This window comes from Convolutriloba macropyga, chromosome 13, assembly GCF_964194025.1.
Source record: "Convolutriloba macropyga chromosome 13, txConMacr16.3, whole genome shotgun sequence".
NCBI lineage: Eukaryota > Metazoa > Xenacoelomorpha > Acoela > Convolutidae > Convolutriloba > Convolutriloba macropyga.
In genome coordinates this window covers 28354010-28376893 of record NC_134480.1, presented here as the reverse complement: position 1 = coordinate 28376893, position 22884 = coordinate 28354010, and the positions used below count along the sequence as shown (strand labels likewise).

Sequence of the window (22884 nt, the reverse complement as noted above, 5' to 3'; positions counted from 1 at the left end):
TATAATGGATGAAGAATCAGTTACTGGAGAACCTACTAATTGTTTCTATTGTAATAAAAAATTAGGTGAAGACATAGTAAGAGATCACGACCACTTTAATGGCAAATTTAGAGGATATGCTCATAATATATGTAATTTAAATTCTAAGAAACCTAGTTTTGTTCCACTATACTTTTATAATGGATCTAAATATGACATCCATCTTTTCATTAAAGAATTAGCTATAACATAGTTGAAGATGAAAGCGTTAGCTAAAACAAAGAAGAGCTCTTTTCTTTAGATATAGGATGTATTAGAATATTAGATGCATTTAGATTTTTTACACCACTAAGTTTAGATGTAGTAGCAAAAACATTAGGTGGAAACCAAAGAAAAGGAGTTTACCCTTATGATTGGGTTGATGAAAAATGGGAAGATAAAATGAAAACAACTGAGTTTCCTCCACAAGAAACATTCTATTCCAAACTAAAACAAGAGGGAATATCAGATGAAGATTATATTAAAACAAAAGAAGTATTTGACAATAATTGTAAAACTTTGCAGATTATACGATTATGTATCTAAAACAAGATGTAAAATTACTGTCAGATAAACTTGAAAAATTTAGAGATAAATGTATAAATGAATATAAATTAGATCCATGCTATAGATATTCATCACCAGGTTTATCATGGATATGTGGTTCAAAGTTTACAGAACAAAGATTAAAACATTACCAAAAAGATACATATGATGTATTACTCATGATTGAAAAAGGAATAAGAGGAGGTATTGCTACTATACTTGGTGATAGATATGTTAAACCATGGAATGGATATACACAACCAGAACATCACGAAATAAATAAATTATGCACATTATTACACAACTCAGTCTATAGCTCATTAACTAAAGAAAATGAAGCATATCAAGCATATCAAACACAAGAAGATTATCTATTATATTATGATTTTAACTCATTATATCCATCATGTATGGTTGAAGATCTACCTATAGGTGAATTTATTAAATGTAATGACCTACTTTACGAAACTACTAAAGATGGGGACTTTGGTATAATATATGAAATAAATATTAAATATAACAATGACCTAAAACAGAAAACAGAATTCTTCCCTTGTTTTCCAGAAAATTCAATACCATATACTGAAGAATTTACTGATTATCAAGAAGTAAACCAACCCAATAAATACAAACCATTAGAGAAATTAATGCTTATATTACACAATAAAAATAACTATGTTATAGAAGGAAGAATGCTTGGTTGGTATTTAAACAATGGTGTTAAGTTAGAAGATATAACAATTCTCAATAAAATTAAATATGAGAAAAGTAAATGGTTAAAACCATATATAGAGTATTAGGTAAAGAAAAGAGAAGAAGCTAAAGCTAATAATGATAAATTTGGTGAAATGTTTTAGAAATTAATGAGTAACTCATTCTATGGTAAAACTTTAGAAAATGTAAGAAATAGACAAGATGTAGAAATTGTAAATAAATTAGATAGATACAAACAACTAGCAGGTAAACCAACATATAAATCAACATCAATTTTTAGTAATAATCTCGCAAAAGTACAAAATTATAGAAGTGTTGTCAAACAAGATAAATTCAATTATATAGGATTTGTAATATTAGAGCTTAGTAATCTTAAGATTTATGAATTTGTGTATAATTTATTGAAACCAATATATAATAATAATTTCAGCTTATGTTACATGGACACAGATAGCTTACATATACATCTAGAAGATGACCCAAACAAAATGAAAGAATACATAGGAATTAAGTTAGGACAAATGAAAGATGAGTTAAAAAACGAATACATAACAGAAGCTATATTTTTAGCACCAAAAGTATACTATTTTGAAACAACAAAGGAACAAACTCTTAAAGCAAAAGGTGTAACTAAATCTTCTCAAAAATATCAACTGAACAGAGATGATTATTATAATGCATTGTTTAACAATGAAAGCAAATATGTTGAACAATTTAGACTAAGATCAATTAAACATGATATAAATATTGTAAATGAGAAAAAGCTTTCATTATCACCATTTGATGATAAAAGAATTGTTGATGGTGTAAAAACTAAACCATATGGTTTAAATACCTAATATTATAATAAATTATAAATCTATCTGTAAAACTATATGTAAAACTATATGTAAAACTGTATGCAAATATAATATAAATAAAAATAAATATAAACATAAACATAATTTAAACACAATTTAAAACTAATTAGATAAGAGTGAAACCATTACTACTCTTTATAGGTGAATATTTAAAATATAAAATGATTGGTACAATGTGACTAGTAAATAAACTTCTACTACTACTACAACCACTCTAGATCTAGAGAATGAAAAGAACAAAATCTAATCCTTATCAAATTCTAGAACTATCCCTTAATGATGATAGAAAGTTAATTCCTTCTACAATTACACTATATAATGATCTGTGAATGGATTTAGTCCTTTTCACTCTTTTATTAGAGTTCATGTAATGCATGTAATTTCATGTAATACATCCACCGGTTTAGTACTTTATATATTATATATCTTCATCTCAGCCATTATTTTTACCATAGGGTCAGGGCTATTGTTTAAACCCAAAGCAGCTTCTTCTAGCGTTTCAGCTTTAGCTAATATATTTTTATTGTATTCTATAAAGTCTATTACTTTCTTAGGTTAATCCACATACTTAGAATAGGATGAAATAATTAATTTATTATGATTTGGGTTTTTTACATGATTAATGAATTCACCCATACTATAACACTGTTGTCTACAAGCTAAACATCTTTTTAATCCATTTGGAAATTCCATTTTATTTATTTTATAATATACCTTTTCAATACTATAAAAATGATTAGTACCAAATGTGATAAATGTAAAAATAAGGTCTGGTGTTGGAGTTATGATGAGTGTCAAAGTAAACCATTCCAATGTTTTGTATGTAATAAAATTATAACATATAGAGACATACATAATCATTTGCAAGTGCACTTTAATAATCCCAATCAATATTTAGTATGCAGAATGTGTAAAGTAAATAAACACATCTCTCAGTATAGATTTAAACACTTCTATTGTAGGTTATGCATATATCTCCATAGATATAGGTTTAATCATACAAAAGAAAGATTCTTAGAACATTCAAAGAAATATAATATCAGCGAAGCTGGTTTCGAGATCCACAAAGTGGTTTCACCAATCAGCGAAGCTGATTCCCAGATTGAAGTAAAGCTATAACTAATTATAATAAGTTTTTCACCCCATTTAAAATGTTGCTGATGTTTCCGCTTTTTATTATGTTGATACTTATTATTATAATTGTTTAATGGAATTATGACAAATATTCTGATTTAAGGAAGAGATTCAAGGGATATAAGAATATTGTACCAGAACCATTTGAAATTAAAAAACATAACTTTATTATTTATGGTCCGTCTAATTCCGGTAAAACAACTTTTATAAAAGATTATTGTGGTGTGTATGAGACTGTTAATGTATTCTGTATTGTTGGTAGTGAGTGGAAAGGATATAATGTATATGGCATTGATGATTTAAAATTATTATATAATTTAGATAGTTTTGCTAATAGTCCTATTATATTTGATGATATGGGAGAAAACATTAGATTACCAGCTATAGACTCATTGTATTCTAAAGGTAGACATCACAATATTAATATAATATGTGTAGGTCATACTGTAACAGATTTAAATACTAAAGCAAGAGATAACACCCCAGCTATATATATATTTTTTAAATAGTTCACAACAATTCTTTGAAAGAGTACAAGAGAAGTTTAAAATTGATTCTAATCTATATAGATTTAAACATTATAACTATGGTGTAATAAATTATAATATTATTAGTGACTATTATATTGTATTAGATAAAGATAAAAGTGTTGTATATGATTCTAGGATAGGTGATCTTGATATTGAGAAGTATGTTGATTATACAGAGTTTAAGGAAAAGGAATATAATATACTAAGTAGTTATATAACAGATAGAATGATAGAACCAACACATATTAAACCAAAAGAGTTAATGTTCTATTTTGAAGAATATTTAGAATTTAAGGGAATGCTTAAATCAATTAATTTATATAAAATATATACAAATATAAAAAATACACTTAGTGAGATACATAGTGGCTATTATGCTATTGCTGGCATGGTTACTATGGTAGGATTTGGTTATTCTTACTTTCAAAAACATGGTAATAATAATGATAATAATTTTAATGGCATAGATATAATGAATATAGATAAAGCAAAAATTAAATTAAAAAATGGTAAGAATATGACAATAGGTTATGGTTTGATTGATAAAAGCAATTATGATCTCAATCATCCATTTAATATAGTATGTGTGTTAGCTAGTTGCCTTGTAAGTATTTATGCAACTCATAATCATATTAATTCTATATCTAAAAATGAGAGTAATATGTAGAGAATGTAATAATGAAATTGATACTAGTAGTGGTTATCCAGAACATGAACTAATGAATCATTATAATATTCTTCATAAAAATTTAATGGTAAGATGCACGAAATGTATGCAAAGAGTATATAGTGGTTATCACATTAAGGATAGATGTATAGATAAACGTACAGGCCTTATATCATCAGTACATAGTTATATTGACTATATCAATATTTATGATAATGATAGTAATGATAATATTGATATCAATAAAGATGATAAAGATGATAAAAATTATGATTTAAATAATGTTTTAAATGAACTGAAAGATAATATTAAAGAAGATTTAAGAGAATATATTAGGTCCAATTTAAAACAAGAGATCATTAATGAATTAAAACTAGAGATTAAAAATGAAATAAAAAATGAAGTTAATGATGAAATAGAAGGAGGTGCTATAAATAATTTAAAGACTGATGTTAATATTAAGAATCCATCTAAAGAAATTAAATCAACTAGGACTTGTTGTTTTTGCAAAATTGAAAAGAATAAAGATTGTTTTTATAAGACTGGATGTTTATGTAAAGGTTTATGTGTTCCTCTGAAAATGCTCAATGTCAATTGTGGAACATTTTTCTAAATAGGTCTTCCCCTAGAAAACATATGAAGAGACCACATATAAATTAGAAAGATAATTTTTAATGAAAAATTAGTTATAAGCTATATATTTATGAGATAATTCTCTCAATTATACCTTTTAGTTTGTTAATTACAAAATAACACAGAATAACACAGATCAACAAAAATAACTAGAATTATGGATTAAATTAGGATCTTAGTAATTCTGCATGTGTGCAGAATTACTAAGATTCTAATTTAATCCATAATTCTAGTTATCCTTGTTATTCTGTGTTATTCTGTATAATTTTGTAATTAACAAACTAAAAGGTATAATTGAGAGAATTATCTCATAAATATATGGCTTATAATTAATTTTTCATTAAAAATTATCTTTCTAATTTATATGTGGTCTCTTCATATGTTTTCTAAGGGAAGACCTATTTAGAAAAATGTTACACAATTGACATTGAACCTTTTCAGAGGAACACTCTTTACAATAACCTCCAGTCTTGTAAAAACAATCTTTATTCTTTTCAATTTTGCAAAAACAACAAGTCCTAGTTGATTTAATTTCTTCAGATGGATTCTTAATATTAACATCAGTCTTTAAATTATTTATGGCACCTCCTTCTATTTCATTTTTAACTTCATTTTTTATTTCATTTTTAATCTCTAGTTTTAATTCATTAATGATCTCTTGTTTTAAATTGGACCTAATATATTCTTTTAAATCTTCTTTAATATTATCTTTCAGTTCATTTAAAACATTATTTAAATCATAATTTTTATCATCTTTATCATCTTTATTGATATCGTTTATCTATACATCTATCCTTAAAGTGAGAACCACTATATATTCTTTGCATACATTTCGTGCATCCTACCATTAAATTTTTATGAAAAATATTATAATGATTCATTAGCTCATGTTCTGGATAACCACTACTAGTATCAATTTCATTATTACATTCTCTACATATTACTCTCATTTTTAGATATAGAATTAATATGATTATGAGTTGCATAAATACTTACAAGGCAACTAGCTAACACACATACTATAATAAATGGATGACTGAGATCATAATTGCTTTTATCAATCAAACCATAACCTATTGTCATATTCTTACCATTTTTTAATTTAATTTTTGCTTTATCTATATTCATTATATCTATGCCATTAAAATTATTATCATTATTATTACCATGTTTTTGAAAGTAAGAATAACCAAATCCTACCATAGTAATCATGCCAGCAATAGCATAATAGCCACTATGTATCTCACTAAGTACATTTTTTATATTTGTATATATTTTATATAAATTAATTGATTTAAGCATTCCCTTAAATTCCAAATACTCTTCAAAATAGAACATTAATTCTTTTGGTTTATTATGTTTGGTTCTATCATCCTATCTGTTAAATAACCACTTAGTATATTATATTCCTTTTCCTTAAACTCTGTATAATCAACATACTTCTCAATATCAAGATCACCTATCCTAGAATCATATACAACGTTTTTATCTTTATCTAATACAATATACTAGTCACTAATAATATTAAAATTTAAGAATATAATTTTCCAATAAACAATTATAATAATAACTGTCAACATAAGAAAAAGCGGAAACATCAGCAACATTTTATTTGGGGTGAAAAACTTATTATAATTTGTTATAGCTTTACTTCAATCTGGGAACCAGCTTCGCTGATTGGTGAAACCACTTTGTGGATCTGGAAACCAGCTTCGCTGATATTATATTTCTTTGAATGTTCTAAGAATCTTTCTTTTGTATGATTAAACCTATATCTATGGAGATATATGCATAACCTACAATAGAAGTGTTTAAATCTATACTGAGAGATGTGTTTATTTACTTTACACATTCTGTATACTAAATTTTGATTGGGATTATTAAAGTGCACTTGCAAATGATTATGTCTGTCTCTATATGTTATAAACTTATTACATACAAAACATTGGAATGGCTTACTTTGACACTCATCATAACTCCAACACCAGACCTTATTTTTACATTTATCACATTTGGTACTAATCATTTTTATAGTATTGAAAAAGTATATTATAAAATAAATAAAATGGAATGTCCAAATGGATTAAAAAGATGTTTAGTTTGTAGAAAACAATGTTATAGTATGGGTGAATTCATTAATCATGTAAAAAACCCAAATCATATTAAATTAATTATTTCATCCTATTCTAAGTATGTGGATAAAACTAAGAAAGTAATAGACTTTATAGAATACAGTAAAAATATATTAGCTAAAGCTGAAACGCTAGAAGAAGCTGCTTTGGGTTTAAACAATAGCCCTGACCCTATGGTAAAAATAATGGCTGAGATGATGATATATAATATATTAACTACTAAACCGGTGGATGTATTACATGAAATTACATGTATTACATGAACTATAATAAAAGAGTGAAAAGGACTAAGTCCATTCACAGATCATTATATAGTGTAATTGTAGAAGGAATTAACTTTCTATCATCATTAAGGGATAGTTCTAGAATTTGAGAATGATAAGATTTTGTTCTTTTCATGCTCTAGGTCTAGAGTGATTGTAGTAGTAGTAGAAATTTATTTACTAGTCACATTGTACCAATCATTTTATATTTTAAATATTTACCTATAGAAAGTAGTAATGGTTTCACTCTTATCTAATTAGCTTTAAATTGTGTTTATATTTGTGTTTCTGTTTATATTTATTTATATTTTTAATATATTTGCATTCAGTTTTACATTTAGTTTTACATATAGTTTTACATATAGATTTTTAATTTATTATAATATTAGGTATTTAAACCATATGGTTTAGTTTTTATACCATCAACAATTCTTTTATCATCAAATGGTGATAATGAAAGTTTTTTTCTCATTTACAATATTTATATCATGTTTAATTGATATTAGTCTAAATTGTTCAACATATTTGCTTTCATTGTTAAACAATGCATTATAATAATCATCTCTGTTTAGTTGATATTTTTGAGAAGATTTAGTTACACCTTTTGCTTTAAGAGTTTGTTCCTTTGTTGTTTCAAAATAGTATACTTTTGGTGCTAAAAATATAGCTTCTGTTATGTATTCGTTTTTTAACTCATCTTTCATTTGTCCTAACTTAATTCCTATGTATTTTTTCATTTTTTTGGGTCATCTTTTAGATGTATATGTAAGCTATCTGTGTCCATCTAATATAAGTTGAAATTATTAATATATATTGGTTTCAATACATTATACACAAATTCATAAATCTTAAGTTTACTAAGCTCTAATATTACGAATCCTATATAATTAAATTTATCTTGTTTAACAACACTTCTATAATTGTGTACTGCTGCGAGATTATTACTAAATTTTGATGTTGATTTATTTGTTGGTTTACCTTCTAGTTGTTTGTATCTATCTAATTTATTTACAATTTCTACATCTTGTCTATTTCTTACATTTACTAAAGTTTTAACATAGAATGAGTTACTCATTAATTTATAAAACATTTCACCAAATTTATCATTATTAGCTTTAGCTTCTTCTCTTTTCTTTAAATTATACTCTATATATGGTTTTAACCATTTACTTTTCTCATATTTGATTTTATTGAGAATTGTTATATCTTCTAACTTAACACCATTGTTTAAATACCAATCAAGCATTCTTCCTTCTCTAACATAGTTATTTTTATTGTGTAATGTAAGCATTAATTTCTCTAATGGTTTGTATTTATTGGGTTTGTTTACTTCTTGATAATCAGTAAATTCTTCAGCTTATGGTATTGAATTTTCTGGACAATAAGGGAAGACTTCTGTTTTCTGTTTTATGTCATTGTTGTATTTAATATTTATTTCATATATTATACCAAAGTCCCCATCTTTAGTAGTTTCGTAAAGTAGGTCATTACATTTAATAAATTCACCTATAGGTAGATCTTCAACCATACATGATGGACATAGTGAGTTAAAATCATAATATAATAGATATTCTTCTTGTGTTTGATATGCTTGATATGCTTCATTTTCTTTAGTTAATGAGCTATAGACTGAGTTGTGTAATAATGTGCTTAATTTATTTATTTCGTGATGTTCTGGTTGTGTATATCTATTCCATGGTTTAACATATCTATCACCAAGTATTGTAGCAATACCTCCTCTTATTCTTTTTTCAATCATGAGTATTATATCATATGTATCTTTTTGGTAATGTTTTAATCTTTGTTCTGTAAACTTTGAACCACAAATCCATGATAAACCTGGTGATGAATATCTATAGCATGGATCTATTTTATTTTCATTTATACATTTATCTCTAAATTTTTCAAATACATCTGACAGTAATTTTACATCTTGTTTTAGATACATAATCGTATAATCTGCAAAAGTTTTACAATTATTGTCAAATACTTCTTTTGCTTTAATATAATCTTCATCTGATATTCCCTCTTGTTTTAGTTTGGAATAGAATGTTTCTTGTGGAGGAAACTCAGTTGTTTTCATTTTATCTTCCCATTTTTAATCAACCCAATCATAAGGGTAAACTCCTTTTCTTTGGTTTCCACCTAATGTTTTTGTTACTACATCTAAACTTAGTGGTGTAAAAATTCTAAATGCATCTAATATTCTAATACATCCTATATCTAAAGAAATGAACTCTTCTTCTGTTTTAGCTAACGCTTTCATCTTCAACTTTGTTATAGCTAATTCTTTAATGAAAAGATGTATGTCATATCTAGATCCATTATAAAAGTATAGTGGAACAAAATTAGGTTTCTTAGAAATTAAATTACATATATTATAAGCATATCCTCTAAATTTGCCATTAAAGTGGTTGTGATCTCTTACTATGTCTTCACCTAATTTTTTATTACAATAGAAACAATTAGCAGGTTCTCCAGTAACTGATTCTTCATCCATTATAATGTTTTCTTTCAGTAGTTTTTTAAATTTATCTTCATATTTTATTATTGTGTTAGCTAAATGTTCACCACAATCTTTACCCATATAAGTAACTTCATGTTCTTCCATAAGATCGGGATAACTTGATTTAATTACAAGATTATAACAAAATGGTTTTGAATGTTTGATTCAGTGTTAAAACTTTCAATATCACAATACATTGTAAAGGGAACTCTGTTTTTGAAACACCATTTATCAAATTTATGGTAATCATTATGCGAATAGGTAATTTTTGTTGCTTTATGTTCTTCACACATTAATTTATGATTTTCTAGTTTTTGTTCTGATGAGTAGCTTGTTAGACAATTTAAACATGAATATGACATTCTATTTGAATTTCTAATAATGGTGGATATATTAGTACATAGTACATAGTGATTTTTATATAATAAAAGGTTACACCCCTTATAATTATTATGAGATTTAAAAATTACTCATCTAATTCTTTTATCTTCATCTATTTCAAATATATTAAAATCTACATTATTCAATTTATGTAATTTTTTTTATATTATTATAGTTATATGGAAAATCAAAGGATGGAATAATAATTGAATTGAGATGATCTATTTATTTAGATATTCTTTGTTTATCCTTTGCTACTGGAAACTTATATGCCAATATACACCAAATTATACACATATCATCATCAGTATTCTTGACATTAATAATATATGTTGATTTAAAAGGTAATTCAATATATGATCCACCAGTTGAATTATAATACGAAATATGTAATGATCGAGATATTCTTCTTTGAATCATCCAACCAGATTCTCTTAATTCTGCCTCTTTTAGTAATTTTTCTATTTCATTCAAATGTCTTATATAAATACCTGCTGTATAAACTTGTGGAATAGTAGTAAGTCCTATAATAAATTTTGTTTCTCCTTTTTTATATTCTAATTCTTCGGATAAATATATTTTTATTGGATTGTGAACAATAGAAGTTATGTTATTAAGAATATCTTCAAAGTTATCTTTATATCCATCATCTTTATTAAGAATTGATTTTATTTGTATAACAGAATTATTAAAAAAAGTAGTAATATCATTGGGTAGTGTCTTGATATATTCATCTAATTTATTCACCATATCTTGATTTTGATGTTTTTCCACTTTATCTTTATGCATTTTAGTTGAGTAATGGTTTTGAAGTGATTTATTGGTTTTAAACTCTCTGTTACAAGTTTCACAAAATATATCCGTCATTTTTATTGGGAAAATTTTAAAAAAAATTTTTTTTCATTTTAAAAAATAAAAAAAATGTTGGTTCCCCAATTTGAGAAATATTTTTAAATTAAATAAAAATCCTATATTTTTTGGCCGATATTTTAAAATTAGTTAAAATTCAATATTTTTCGATATTTTAAAATTCCTCAAAAAAATTTTTAAATTTTTCGAATTTTAAAATGTAATGAATAAATAAAAAATAAAGATAAATGCAAAATAAAAATAAAATAGTGAAAAGTAAAAAAATTGTTAGCATGAAATACTCGAAATAAAAATGAGTAATTATAAAAAATGGAAAACCATATGATCCAATTTAAAAATGAAGCCATACCAGCGAAAAAAAGCAAAAACATAAATTACTCAAATTGAACTATTCAATCAATTTTAAAAATATAGTAAATAAATAAAAATAGAGATAATTGCGAAATAAAAAATAAAAAGAGTGAAAAGTGAAAATCACGAGCATAAAATACTCAAAATAAAAAAATTAGCAATTATAAAAATCAAAAACCACATAAATCATTTTTAAAATGTGGATACACCAGTGAAAAAAGTAAAAATATGTATTTCTCAAAAAATAAACTATTCAATTTATTTTTAAAATATAGTAAATAAATAAAAAATAGAGATAATTGCAAAATAAAAATAAAAAGAGTGAAAAAGAGTGAAATGAAGAGCATAAAATACTCGAAATAAAAAAATGAGCGATTTCAATCAAATTTTAAACCATATAAATTAATTTGAAAATGGGGCCATACAAGCGAAAAAAGCAAAAAATATAAATTACTCAAAATTGAACTATTCGATCGATTTTAAAGGTATAGAGTAATTGTAAAATGTGGTAACACAGCGAAAAATTGAGCGAAAAATTGCGCTGGGTTCCACATTTTACAATTACTTGCGGTTCGTCGGAACTGTTTGGTGGAGACAATTTTATGGTGTGAAGGGCAGTCTTAAAAATATAACCCCTCTAAATCACCCCCTCTTCCCCTCTGTCACCCCCCCCCCCGTCCTCAGTCATCCCCCGTCCTTATTTACAACCCCCATACACACAAACACACACACACTCCCTCGGCCATTCTCTTATACCTGGCGATTTTTTGGACTTGCTCTCTCGTCCAGCCCTCCCAACTCTACCCCATCCCTTGATCCCTCTGAAATGGTAGCATTCCTACGCCCCAGCTTGCTATTACCGAAGCCAATTGCTCGCCCGTCATTTGACAGCATTTTGCCCGAGGTGAAACGGTTATGTTTTTTTTGGCAGTTTCCCAAACGAAATCAAAGTCATCGTCCAACAGTGACTCAGCTGATGACCTCTCAGCTCAAAAACTGAAGGAAAATATATCCAGAGTGAGAACTGCTATGATCCCGTTTGCCTTGATGATTGCAAACGCCAGATATGTCTCCAGCTGGAACAACCCAATCATATCTCTCAATGCAATGGTGGCCTACTTCTACCTGGTCTACAATCAGAAGTTGATGGTCGCATCATCAGCTGTCATTTTGTTCATGTTCTTCTTGTCTTATTTAGTCAGAGTGGGGTATCGAGTGACGTCCATATTTGGTAAGTCACATCAAGTTAACTGTCGGTCTAGCCAAATATTTTTTACTCATTTTTCCTCGGTAGAAAGCACTTTTTGAACTGCCACCCACGCGCAATCACCCCCATATAGTTGTTATCTTTGAATTCTTGTGATGGTACTTTTTCTGATGTGCCCAGTACTACCTCCTTTTAGGTTCTGAAGATATGAAAATCCCGGTTACATGACAAAACACCCAATGCCAAAATACCCAATGCCATTATACCCAATTTATTCCCTTTGATCTTTTCGTTCAATAATCCGATTACAAATTAGCACTCAAATTTACAAGCATGTTTTCTCGCAATTAAGTTGCTAGTTTAATCCCATGTTCGGTTGTGGTAGTTTCATATCATGTCCCACGGGCAGCTGAGGCATGGCCATGGCCCGCGAGGCATGGCCAAACGCACTAACTAAATATTATGCTAAATAATCGTTCCGATAGTTTCAACGTTAGAATAAAATATTGGGTATATTTTGGGTATTTTGTCACATTGGGTATTTTGGCATTGGGTATTTTGTCCTGACACCAAAAATCCCTATTACTATACAGGCGGCATTAGTTTGGTAGCAAATGATTACAAAAACAAACATTTTGTTTATTTTAGATGAAGGGGGTGGGAAATGGTTTATATGATTGATATGATATCATTCCTTTAAAAAGACCCATAGAAGTCTAAAAAGAAGTCAATCTAATTCAGATGACCCTGAACGAATCTCGGAACCCAAGCAGGTTTTCCGCGACAAACTCAAAAACATTCTCAACACAGTCATCAAAATTCAAATCGAAGGCGGTCACTTTGCTGACGGCCTTGAAAAGACAATCAGTTTCTACCAATGTGAAGACATAGAAGGCGCTCAGCGACTGATGGTCGCTTTTTCGGCTAATATAGCAGGACTTCTGTTTCTACCAAGTGGCATGGCGCAGCAAATCGGATTGTGTTTCTTTGGTTATTTGTTTTTCGTGGAACAGCCGCTATTTCGAAGGTTTCCGAGGTTAAAGCAGCGCTTCTCGTTTGCGACCAAATTGTGGAAACGATTGCCAAACCAGGTTGAGAAGGAAAGACGAAGGTACGTTTGACATTAAACCATGTCTGAATCAGTAAAATTGTTAGTGATGGATCAGTACTGTATCACATATCTGCTCTATCATTTTTAGACTTTCCAAGAGAGTCAAGTCTTAAATGTTGGCAAATTTTCAGTGCTATTTTTCCTTTGTTTGATTTAGCGACAAAAGGCATCATATACTGGTTTAAAAGGCCCTACTGGATTAATGTCACACAACTTCCATCATGCTCGTTGGAAAACTTTTCATTTTAAAAAACAAAAACAGTGAAACTGCACTCTTTGATACAGTTTAGAATATTGTTGAGAAGTTTTGGATCCCTAAACAAATATCGTGTGTTATCAATGAACTGAAAAACTATCTTGGCAATGATGTGGCACGGGAATGCATACCTGCAATTCCTCCTTTAATTTTCATAGCATTAAAACAATCTTAATAGACTAAATTCAAGCGGTTTTTGTAGTTGCAACAAAAATGGAATTTTTTAACAACGCTTTTTATCTCCCTAAAAGAGGAAAGAAAATTTGTCATATTGAACAATCTAGTTAGTGCCAATGTTTATATCTTTGGATAATCTCTTGCAAAATATGTTGCCAATAGTTACTTTGCAAGTTATTTAATCTTAAACGTGCGATAATCAAAGCAAAAGAGCAAAAGCAGGAGAAACATTGACAAGTGAGATTCTAGAATTTGCACATTTTCAGAAACCAGTTTCATATTTATTAATTAATTTCTCTTTTGTTGCCTCTTCAGTAACGTTTCTAGCACTATAATCTAGTTGGTTATTTAGACAGCTACGTCACGCGGCTGAAAAACCACGGATAATACAAGCAGACCCGGACAATAAATCAGAGCTGAAACTTCCTGGCACAGCAGAAACCACTCCTGGTCAATTTTCATCAGTGGAGTCCAAGCCTAGATCACGTAACCCGAGCGAGTCAGGCGATCAGACCTCCCCTCCGGCAAAACCAGAGCCCACTTCGGACGAAACGCTGAAAGCAGATTCGAGTGCTAATTTAAACAATTCGGCTAAAGAGAGCAGTCGGGCAGCTGGTACAAAGCTTTCAAAGATGAACAACAGTTTAAACCGATTGCTACAGATGTTTGATATTGAAGAAGAGCCGATTGTTCAGTTTGCAGAAGGTCTTAATTGCTACTACAACCCGGGGTAAGTATCAGTTACTACGAATCTGCTCCATTACGAGCCAGCACGCATATACCTTTAATTAATATTTCGCTAATTTGTGGAATTCGACAAAAGGACAAAGACAATGTATTATTACCAAAATTAAAATTATCGTTCATTTGTTGCCATATCGCACACTCTAAGGCCTTTTTTACATGTATTAAGATGAAGTAAATGAAGTATATAGAATTAAAGGGACCTTTTCAACAATTGCCCCCCCCCCCCCCCTTTGGTACCTAGTAGAGAATCGCCTCCCCTTTTGTGCTATACTTTACCACAATATTACTTGGCCTACACTTTAGATAGCCGAATATTAGTTTAAGCGCGATTGCGGACCGCTGTTCATGGCCATGCCTCTCATGCGCTGTGGGATGTAATCCGGAAATCGCGGGTCGGTTATCGCGGCGAAGCGCGCCCAACGACCCGCCAGTCGGAAATTCTTTTCGCTTTGTATTCCGGTTCGGCTAATTGCTATACCACGCTGTATTTTATTCTATTCAATTTAATAGTATGTGCATGCGTGGAAAGTTATTAGTCGTCTCTGATTGGTTAATAAATAGCTCGCTTAAATTCTATTCAAGAATAGCCCCCCCCCCCCCTTTTGCAAAGGGGGGGGGGGGGGGCAATTGTTGAAAAGATCCAATTAAAGAAGTAAAATGGAACAAACGAATTGAAGAAGCTCAAAAATGATGAGTCAAATTGTATGAGTCATGAATCACTGAGAAGGAAAAATGAAGGAGAAGAGGAATTACTCTGACGTTTCCTCATAAACAGCAGTGGAACTGATTCCATTATTAATTCAAATTCAAAAAAAATAGTCATAACAATCCGTTGAAAGCCAAGAATTCAGAAAATTATATAATCCATTTATTTGTAAAGATGGCAGGTCAGGACGAGGTCTGATAAGTTTCGATAAAAATAATTAAGACACGTTTTCTCCCGCTATTTTACACTATTTTGCAACAATTTCATGCAAATTTTGCATTATTTCGTCATTTTCTCATTGACAAATGTTTTCAATATTTTAGGAAAAATAACGCTTTTGGAATTCCCAAATGGGTTGCTGGAAAAATCTACGTCACTTCCCGACACATCGCATTTTGTGGAAAATTCCTAAAAAAGGAGTCGTTTGCAATCGACGTGGGCGCAATTCTGCATGTTGAACTAAAATCGGCTAAAATAGAAAGAGTCTCAAATTTCGCTCAAACAATTGAAATTCAAACATCGGATGAAACTTTTAACATTATATTTGTAATGAACAAAGACAAGACTCGTGAACTGTTCATTTGGTTGCAGTCTCAGATAGCAGAATTTAACGAGGATGGCCAGAGAACCGAAAGGTCGTGGACAGAAAACACAGACCATAGTTCAATTTCGGCTAATGAATTGACTTTGGAGCCTTTCGTGTTCACTGAATCTTGCTCTGAAGATGAAGAGCGAGAGTAGCAAAAAAGTTGCGGAAATTTCCATTTACTTAGAGATAAGTTGCAAACGTTTAAGAGTTAATATAATAATAATAAATTTTGTGAATTTTAATAAAGATAATTAATGAAGACACTTTTCCTAGAAGAAGTTGCAACGAGGAAGAAGGTGGCACTAACTTCACTTTCTAAGGAAGCCACTTCACGTATTGAATGCATCCTGGGTGGAGGTTTGAGCGCTTATTCGGCAGTTATTTTAGCATAAATGGGCTGAAAACGGAGATTAATGCTGAAAAAACTAAAAGCTCTAGAAATTTGGAAAAATAGGCGCTTATTCAGCGGTAATTCAAAGCAATCGCACAGTTCGGTCTGCGCATTCCCGGGCCGAGGTGCGTACGCTAAAAATCGCTTAAAAATGTAAGAATTGAGGTGAATGCGGTAAAATGATGTAAGAGATGAAACTTTTAGCGTTGAATGTGGTGAAAAAAAATCAGCGCTAAAATCGCACATCTTACAAAAATTCGCCGCCTAAAATTACTAAATATCTTAACCGCAAAAATTATTGCAAAAAAAATTAAGAAAAAAGGCGAATGCGTTGAAAGCGGTGAAAAACGTACAAAGTTTCGCCGCCAAGTTAGCACAATTTTCTATCGACTCAACTAACTTTTTAATGAGACTATGTAAGATTTGAGGTGAAGACGTTAAGTTCCTTAACTTTTTACTTTCAATAATTTTTTATCAATCAGCAGACAGATAGAAAACTTTTAACTCGTTTCAAAATTGGTAAAAAATAAGTTATAAAATTCACAAAATTGTATTTCATTAGAGCTTCAGCGTCAAGTAAGATGATAACTCAAAAAATTTGTTTTTTTTGTTTTTGCTACCCCGCAGAAGAAGTTTTTTTTTGATTTTTTGGCATGCAAGAAATGGTTCATCAAACTCAACAAAAGTAGTCTTTTATTGCGTTGAAGTCTGAAACAGTTCGAATTTTTGATAGTGTTTTTCTGGGTTTGAATCTTTTTTGCAAAGAGCCCTTTATTGGTTCGAATTTTTGAATCTTTGTTCGAAGTTTTTACTCAATTTAAAATCCTCTGTGATTTTTTTCACCGTTACATCAGCGCTTTGGCCAATATTCAGTCAACAAGGCATCTTTCAACATACTCGACATGCTTTTTCAGCAAAAATTTCAGCCTTCATATGACTTTTTTGGTGCACTTTCAGACTTCTTCCACAAATTTCTCACTATTAATTCTCACTATAGAGTTTATGCAATTTTTCTCTCTTAAAATAAGTTCTTTCACTGACTCCAGTCACATTGGTAGGAAAATTTCGTAAAACGTAATGAATATTAATGTTTCATTTTTTTTTATAATCTTCACTGAAAAATTAGAGAGCAAAAATGTTTTATGAGTTTATTTTGTAACCCTTCACGTAAATGAAACTCGATTATAAAAAGTTATAAAATTCACAAAATTGTATTTCATTAGAGCTTCTGCGTCAAGTAAGATGATAACTCAAATAATTTGTTTTTTTTTTTGTTTTTGCTACCCCGCAGAAGAAGTTTTTTTTCATTTTTTGGCATGCATGAATTGGTTCATCAAACTCAACAAAAGTAGTCTTTTATTGCGTTGAAGTCTGAAACAGTTCGAATTTTTGATAGTGTTTTTCTGGGTTTGAATCTTTTTTGCCTCAAAGGCAAGAAATAGTGGTTCTCAATTGGCTCAAAGCATAATTCAATTTAAGCGTTGTTTGAACTCAACAATTTTGATATGTGAGGGTAAAGAAAATTTGAACGTCGATTGAAATATGCTTCCAAGTACATTTTAAGGACCACGCTAAGTTATTTTGATTGCTAACAAAAAGTCTCAAAATTTGTCAAAATTTTAGCAAAAATTGAGTAAATTTTTAATGATAGTTTAAATTATCCTTGTTTATAAATCTAAACCTGAGAAATTGTTATACAATAACAGAGCTCAACAAACGGACATAGCGTATGCGTCAGGTACTTTGAAAAATTCTCTCAAATAACGAATTGGAAGAGTTTTTAAAGCTTAAAAATCAGTCAACTTTTGCAAAGAGCCCTTTACTGGTTCAAGTTTTTATTCAATTTAAAATCCTCTGTGATTTTTTCACCGTTACATCAGCGCTTTGGCCAATATTCAGTCAACAAGGCATCTTTCAACATACTCGACATGCTTTTTCAGCAAAAATTCAGCCTTCATATGACATTTTTGGTGCACTTTCAGACTTCTTCCACAATTTTCTCACTATTAATTCTCACTATAGAACTTATGCATTTTTTCTCTCTTGAAATAAGTTCTTTCACTGACTCCAGTCACATTGGTAGGAAAATTTCGTAAAACGTAATGAATATTAATGTTTCAATTTTTCTATAATCTTCACTGAAAAATTAGAGAGCAAAAATGTTTTATGAGTTTATTTTGTAACCCTTCACGTAAATGAAACTCGATTATAGAAAGTTATAAAATTCACAAAATTGTATTTCATTAGAGCTTCTGCGTCAAGTAAGATGATAACTCAAATAAATTGTTTTTTTTTGTTTTTGCTACCCCGCAGAAGAATTTTTTTCATTTTTTGGCATGCAAGAATTGGTTCATCAAACTCAACAAAAGTAGTCTTTTATTGCGTTGAAGTCTGAAACAGTTCGAATTTTTGATAGTGTTTTTCTGGGTTTGAATCTTTTTTGCCTCAAAGGCAAGAAATAGTGGTTCTCAATTGGCTCAAAGCATAATTCAATTTAAGCGTTGTTTGAACTCAACAATTTTGATATGTGAGGGTAAAGAAAATTTGAATGTCGATTGAAATATGCTTCTAAGTACATTTTAAGGACCACGCTAAGTTATTTTGATTTCTAACAAAAAGTGTCGAAATTTGTCAAAATTTTAGCAAAAATTGAGTAAATTTTTAATGATAGTTTAAATTATCCTTGTTTATAAATCTAAACCTGAAAAATTGTTATAGAATAACAAAGCTCAACAAACGGACATGGCGTATGCGTCAGGTACTTTGAAAAATTCTCTCAAATAACGAATTGGAAGAGTTTTTAAAGCTTAAAAATCAGTCAACTTTTGCAAAGAGCCCTTTATTGGTTCAAGTTTTTATTCAATTTAAAATCCTCTGTGATTTTTTTCACCGTTACATCAGCGCTTTGGCCAATATTCAGTCAACAAGGCATCTTTCAACATACTCGACATGCTTTTTCAGCAAAAATTCAGCCTTCATATGACTTTTTTGGTGCACTTTCAGACTTCTTCCACAAATTTCTCACTATTAATTCTCACTATAGAGTTTATGCAATTTTTCTCTCTTGAAATAAGTTCTTTCACTGACTCCAGTCACATTGGTAGGAAAATTTCGTAAAACGTAATGAATATTAATGTTTCATTTTTTTTATAATCTTCACTGAAAAATTAGAGAGCAAAAATGTTTTATGAGTTTATTTTGTAATCCTTCACGTAAATGAAACTCGATTATAGAAATTTATAAAATTCACAAAATTGTATTTCATTAGAGCTTCTGCGTCAAGTAAGATGATAACTCAATTAATTTGTTTATTTTTGTTTTTGTTACCCCGCAGAAGAAGTTTTTTTTTTATTTTTTGGCATGCAAGAATTGGTTCATCAAACTCAACAAAAGTAGTCTTTTATTGCGTTGAAGTCTGAAACAGTTCGAATTTTTGATAGTGTTTTGCTGGGTTTGAATCTTTTTTGCCTCAAAGGCAAAAAATAGTGGTTCTCAATTGGCTCAAAGCATAATTCAATTTAAGCGTTGTTTGAACTCAACAATTTTGATATGTGAGGTAAAGAAAATTTGAATGTCGATTGAATTATGCTTCTAAGTACATTTTAAGGACCACGCTAAGTTATTTTGATTGCTAACAAAAAGTCTCAAAATTTGTCAAAATTTTAGCAAAAATTGAGTGAATTTTTAATAATAGTTTAAATTATCCTTGTTTATAAATCTAAACCTGAAAAATTGTTAAAGAATAACAAAGCTCAACAAACGGACATAGCGTATGCGTCAGGTACTTTGAAAAATTCTCTCAAATAACGAATTGGAAGAGTTTTTAATGCTTAAAAATCAGTCAACTTTTGCAAAGAGCCCTTTATTGTTTCAAGTTTTTATTCAATTTAAAATCCTCTCTGATTTTTTTCACCGTTACATCAGCGCTTTGGCCAATATTCAGTCAACAAGGCATCTTTCAACATACTCGACATGCTTTTTCAGCAAAAATTTCAGCCTTCATATGACTTTTTTGGTGCACTTTCAGACTTCTTCCACAAATTTCTCACTATTAATTCTCACTATAGAGTTTATGCAATTTTTCTCTCTTAAAATAAGTTCTTTCACTGACTCCAGTCACATTGGTAGGAAAATTTCGTAAAACGTAATGAATATTAATGTTTCATTTTTTTTTATAATCTTCACTGAAAAATTAGAGAGCAAAAATGTTTTATGAGTTTATTTTGTAACCCTTCACGTAAATGAAACTCGATTATAAAAAGTTATAAAATTCACAAAATTGTATTTCATTAGAGCTTCTGCGTCAAGTAAGATGATAACTCAAATAATTTGTTTTTTTTTTTGTTTTTGCTACCCCGCAGAAGAAGTTTTTTTTCATTTTTTGGCATGCATGAATTGGTTCATCAAACTCAACAAAAGTAGTCTTTTATTGCGTTGAAGTCTGAAACAGTTCGAATTTTTGATAGTGTTTTTCTGGGTTTGAATCTTTTTTGCCTCAAAGGCAAGAAATAGTGGTTCTCAATTGGCTCAAAGCATAATTCAATTTAAGCGTTGTTTGAACTCAACAATTTTGATATGTGAGGGTAAAGAAAATTTGAACGTCGATTGAAATATGCTTCCAAGTACATTTTAAGGACCACGCTAAGTTATTTTGATTGCTAACAAAAAGTCTCAAAATTTGTCAAAATTTTAGCAAAAATTGAGTAAATTTTTAATGATAGTTTAAATTATCCTTGTTTATAAATCTAAACCTGAGAAATTGTTATACAATAACAGAGCTCAACAAACGGACATAGCGTATGCGTCAGGTACTTTGAAAAATTCTCTCAAATAACGAATTGGAAGAGTTTTTAAAGCTTAAAAATCAGTCAACTTTTGCAAAGAGCCCTTTACTGGTTCAAGTTTTTATTCAATGCCAATGCCATTATACCAATGCTATTATACCAATGCTAAATTATCAAATGCTCTTCGATCTTTTCGTTAAATAATCCGATATTCGCTTTTGATAATTTTATATCTATGTCTTATGGGCCATTTAATTATATATTTGGCTGAATACTCGTTCTCTTAATTTTAGCCATCGAGTAATTTAAAGCGGGCATGGGGTAAAATGGCTCTGGGTAAAATGGCATTGGGCAAAATGGCAGTTTGGGTACAATGCTATTGGGTATAATGGCATTGAGTAAAATGAGAGATTGGGTATCTTAGCATTGAGTAAAAAGGCATTGGTTAAAAAACAGGATTTTTTGATTTCTGATGTCATTGCAATGCATCTAAAAGTAATCAATTTTGGATACAGTCATTGGCTGCTTGAAAAAAATGCTTTGAAATTTCACGGTCAAAATTTGAACCCCAATTGCAAATGTGAAAGAACAAGAATTTCAATATTCATTTGCAATTTGTATTTTCTCTGTAGAAGAGACACCGAATTAAAGAAATAATTCACCTAAAAGCATATCTGACGCATTAGCAAATAAACTGATTAAATTAATTTTTTGTGCTCTTTCAACAAAATTTGCGCTTAATTTCGTTCTGATCGCAGAGTTCTTTGACTCTGGTAGTTGTGCTCCAATTTGTGATTTTTGACTCTGTAGTTGTGCTAGTTAGCAAACTGGGCATTCGATATGTTCCCCTTGTTCCAACAGAAACTCTTTCTTTTTAATTGAAAGAAGTTCAAACAATTTAACGTTCTTATAAGGTGTCAGTGGCGTTTTGTTGTTCAGAACTGCTCTTTTCGAGACAGGAGGATAACCTCGCAAGATCTTGCAAGATTAGCATCAGAGAACCTGCCTTATTGAACAATTACTTGGTCGTTTAACGAAGACGCCCTAAAACAGCCACACTTAATTATTTCTTACACTATTTTCTATCAGAAACTCAGGAGTGTAGTAGTATTAGTAGTGGTACTATTAGTAGTAGTTAAAGAAAAAGTTTCTTATGTGCACTACCGGTGAAACACTGGTTTCCAGAAGAATGATTTAACAATTTTTTTTGTAAAGTTAGATTGTGTACATCAAGTGTGACTAGTTTAGTATGTACCAGAAAACGTGATAATAGGCCTCCAGAGTTTTCCAGCTTGGTGTATAATAGAGTTT

The 22884-nt window shown here is 29.7% G+C and overlaps 1 protein-coding gene across 4 annotated transcripts in view; it reads left to right on the top strand.

The window, feature by feature from the left end:
* The window catches only part of LOC142352144 (uncharacterized), a 32574-nt gene extending 15923 nt beyond the window's left edge, over positions 1–16651 (top strand). For all 4 annotated transcript variants that reach the window (XM_075404535.1, XM_075404534.1, XM_075404532.1 and 1 more), the window contains 4 exons: positions 12537–12836; positions 13554–13923; positions 14709–15086; positions 16133–16651. In XM_075404535.1, coding sequence (XP_075260650.1) covers positions 12537–12836; positions 13554–13923; positions 14709–15086; positions 16133–16550 — 1466 coding nt within the window. In that variant the 3' untranslated portion in view covers positions 16551–16651. The remainder of the gene's footprint in view (positions 1–12536; positions 12837–13553; positions 13924–14708; positions 15087–16132) is intronic.
* The last annotated feature ends 6233 nt before the right edge of the window (positions 16652–22884 follow it).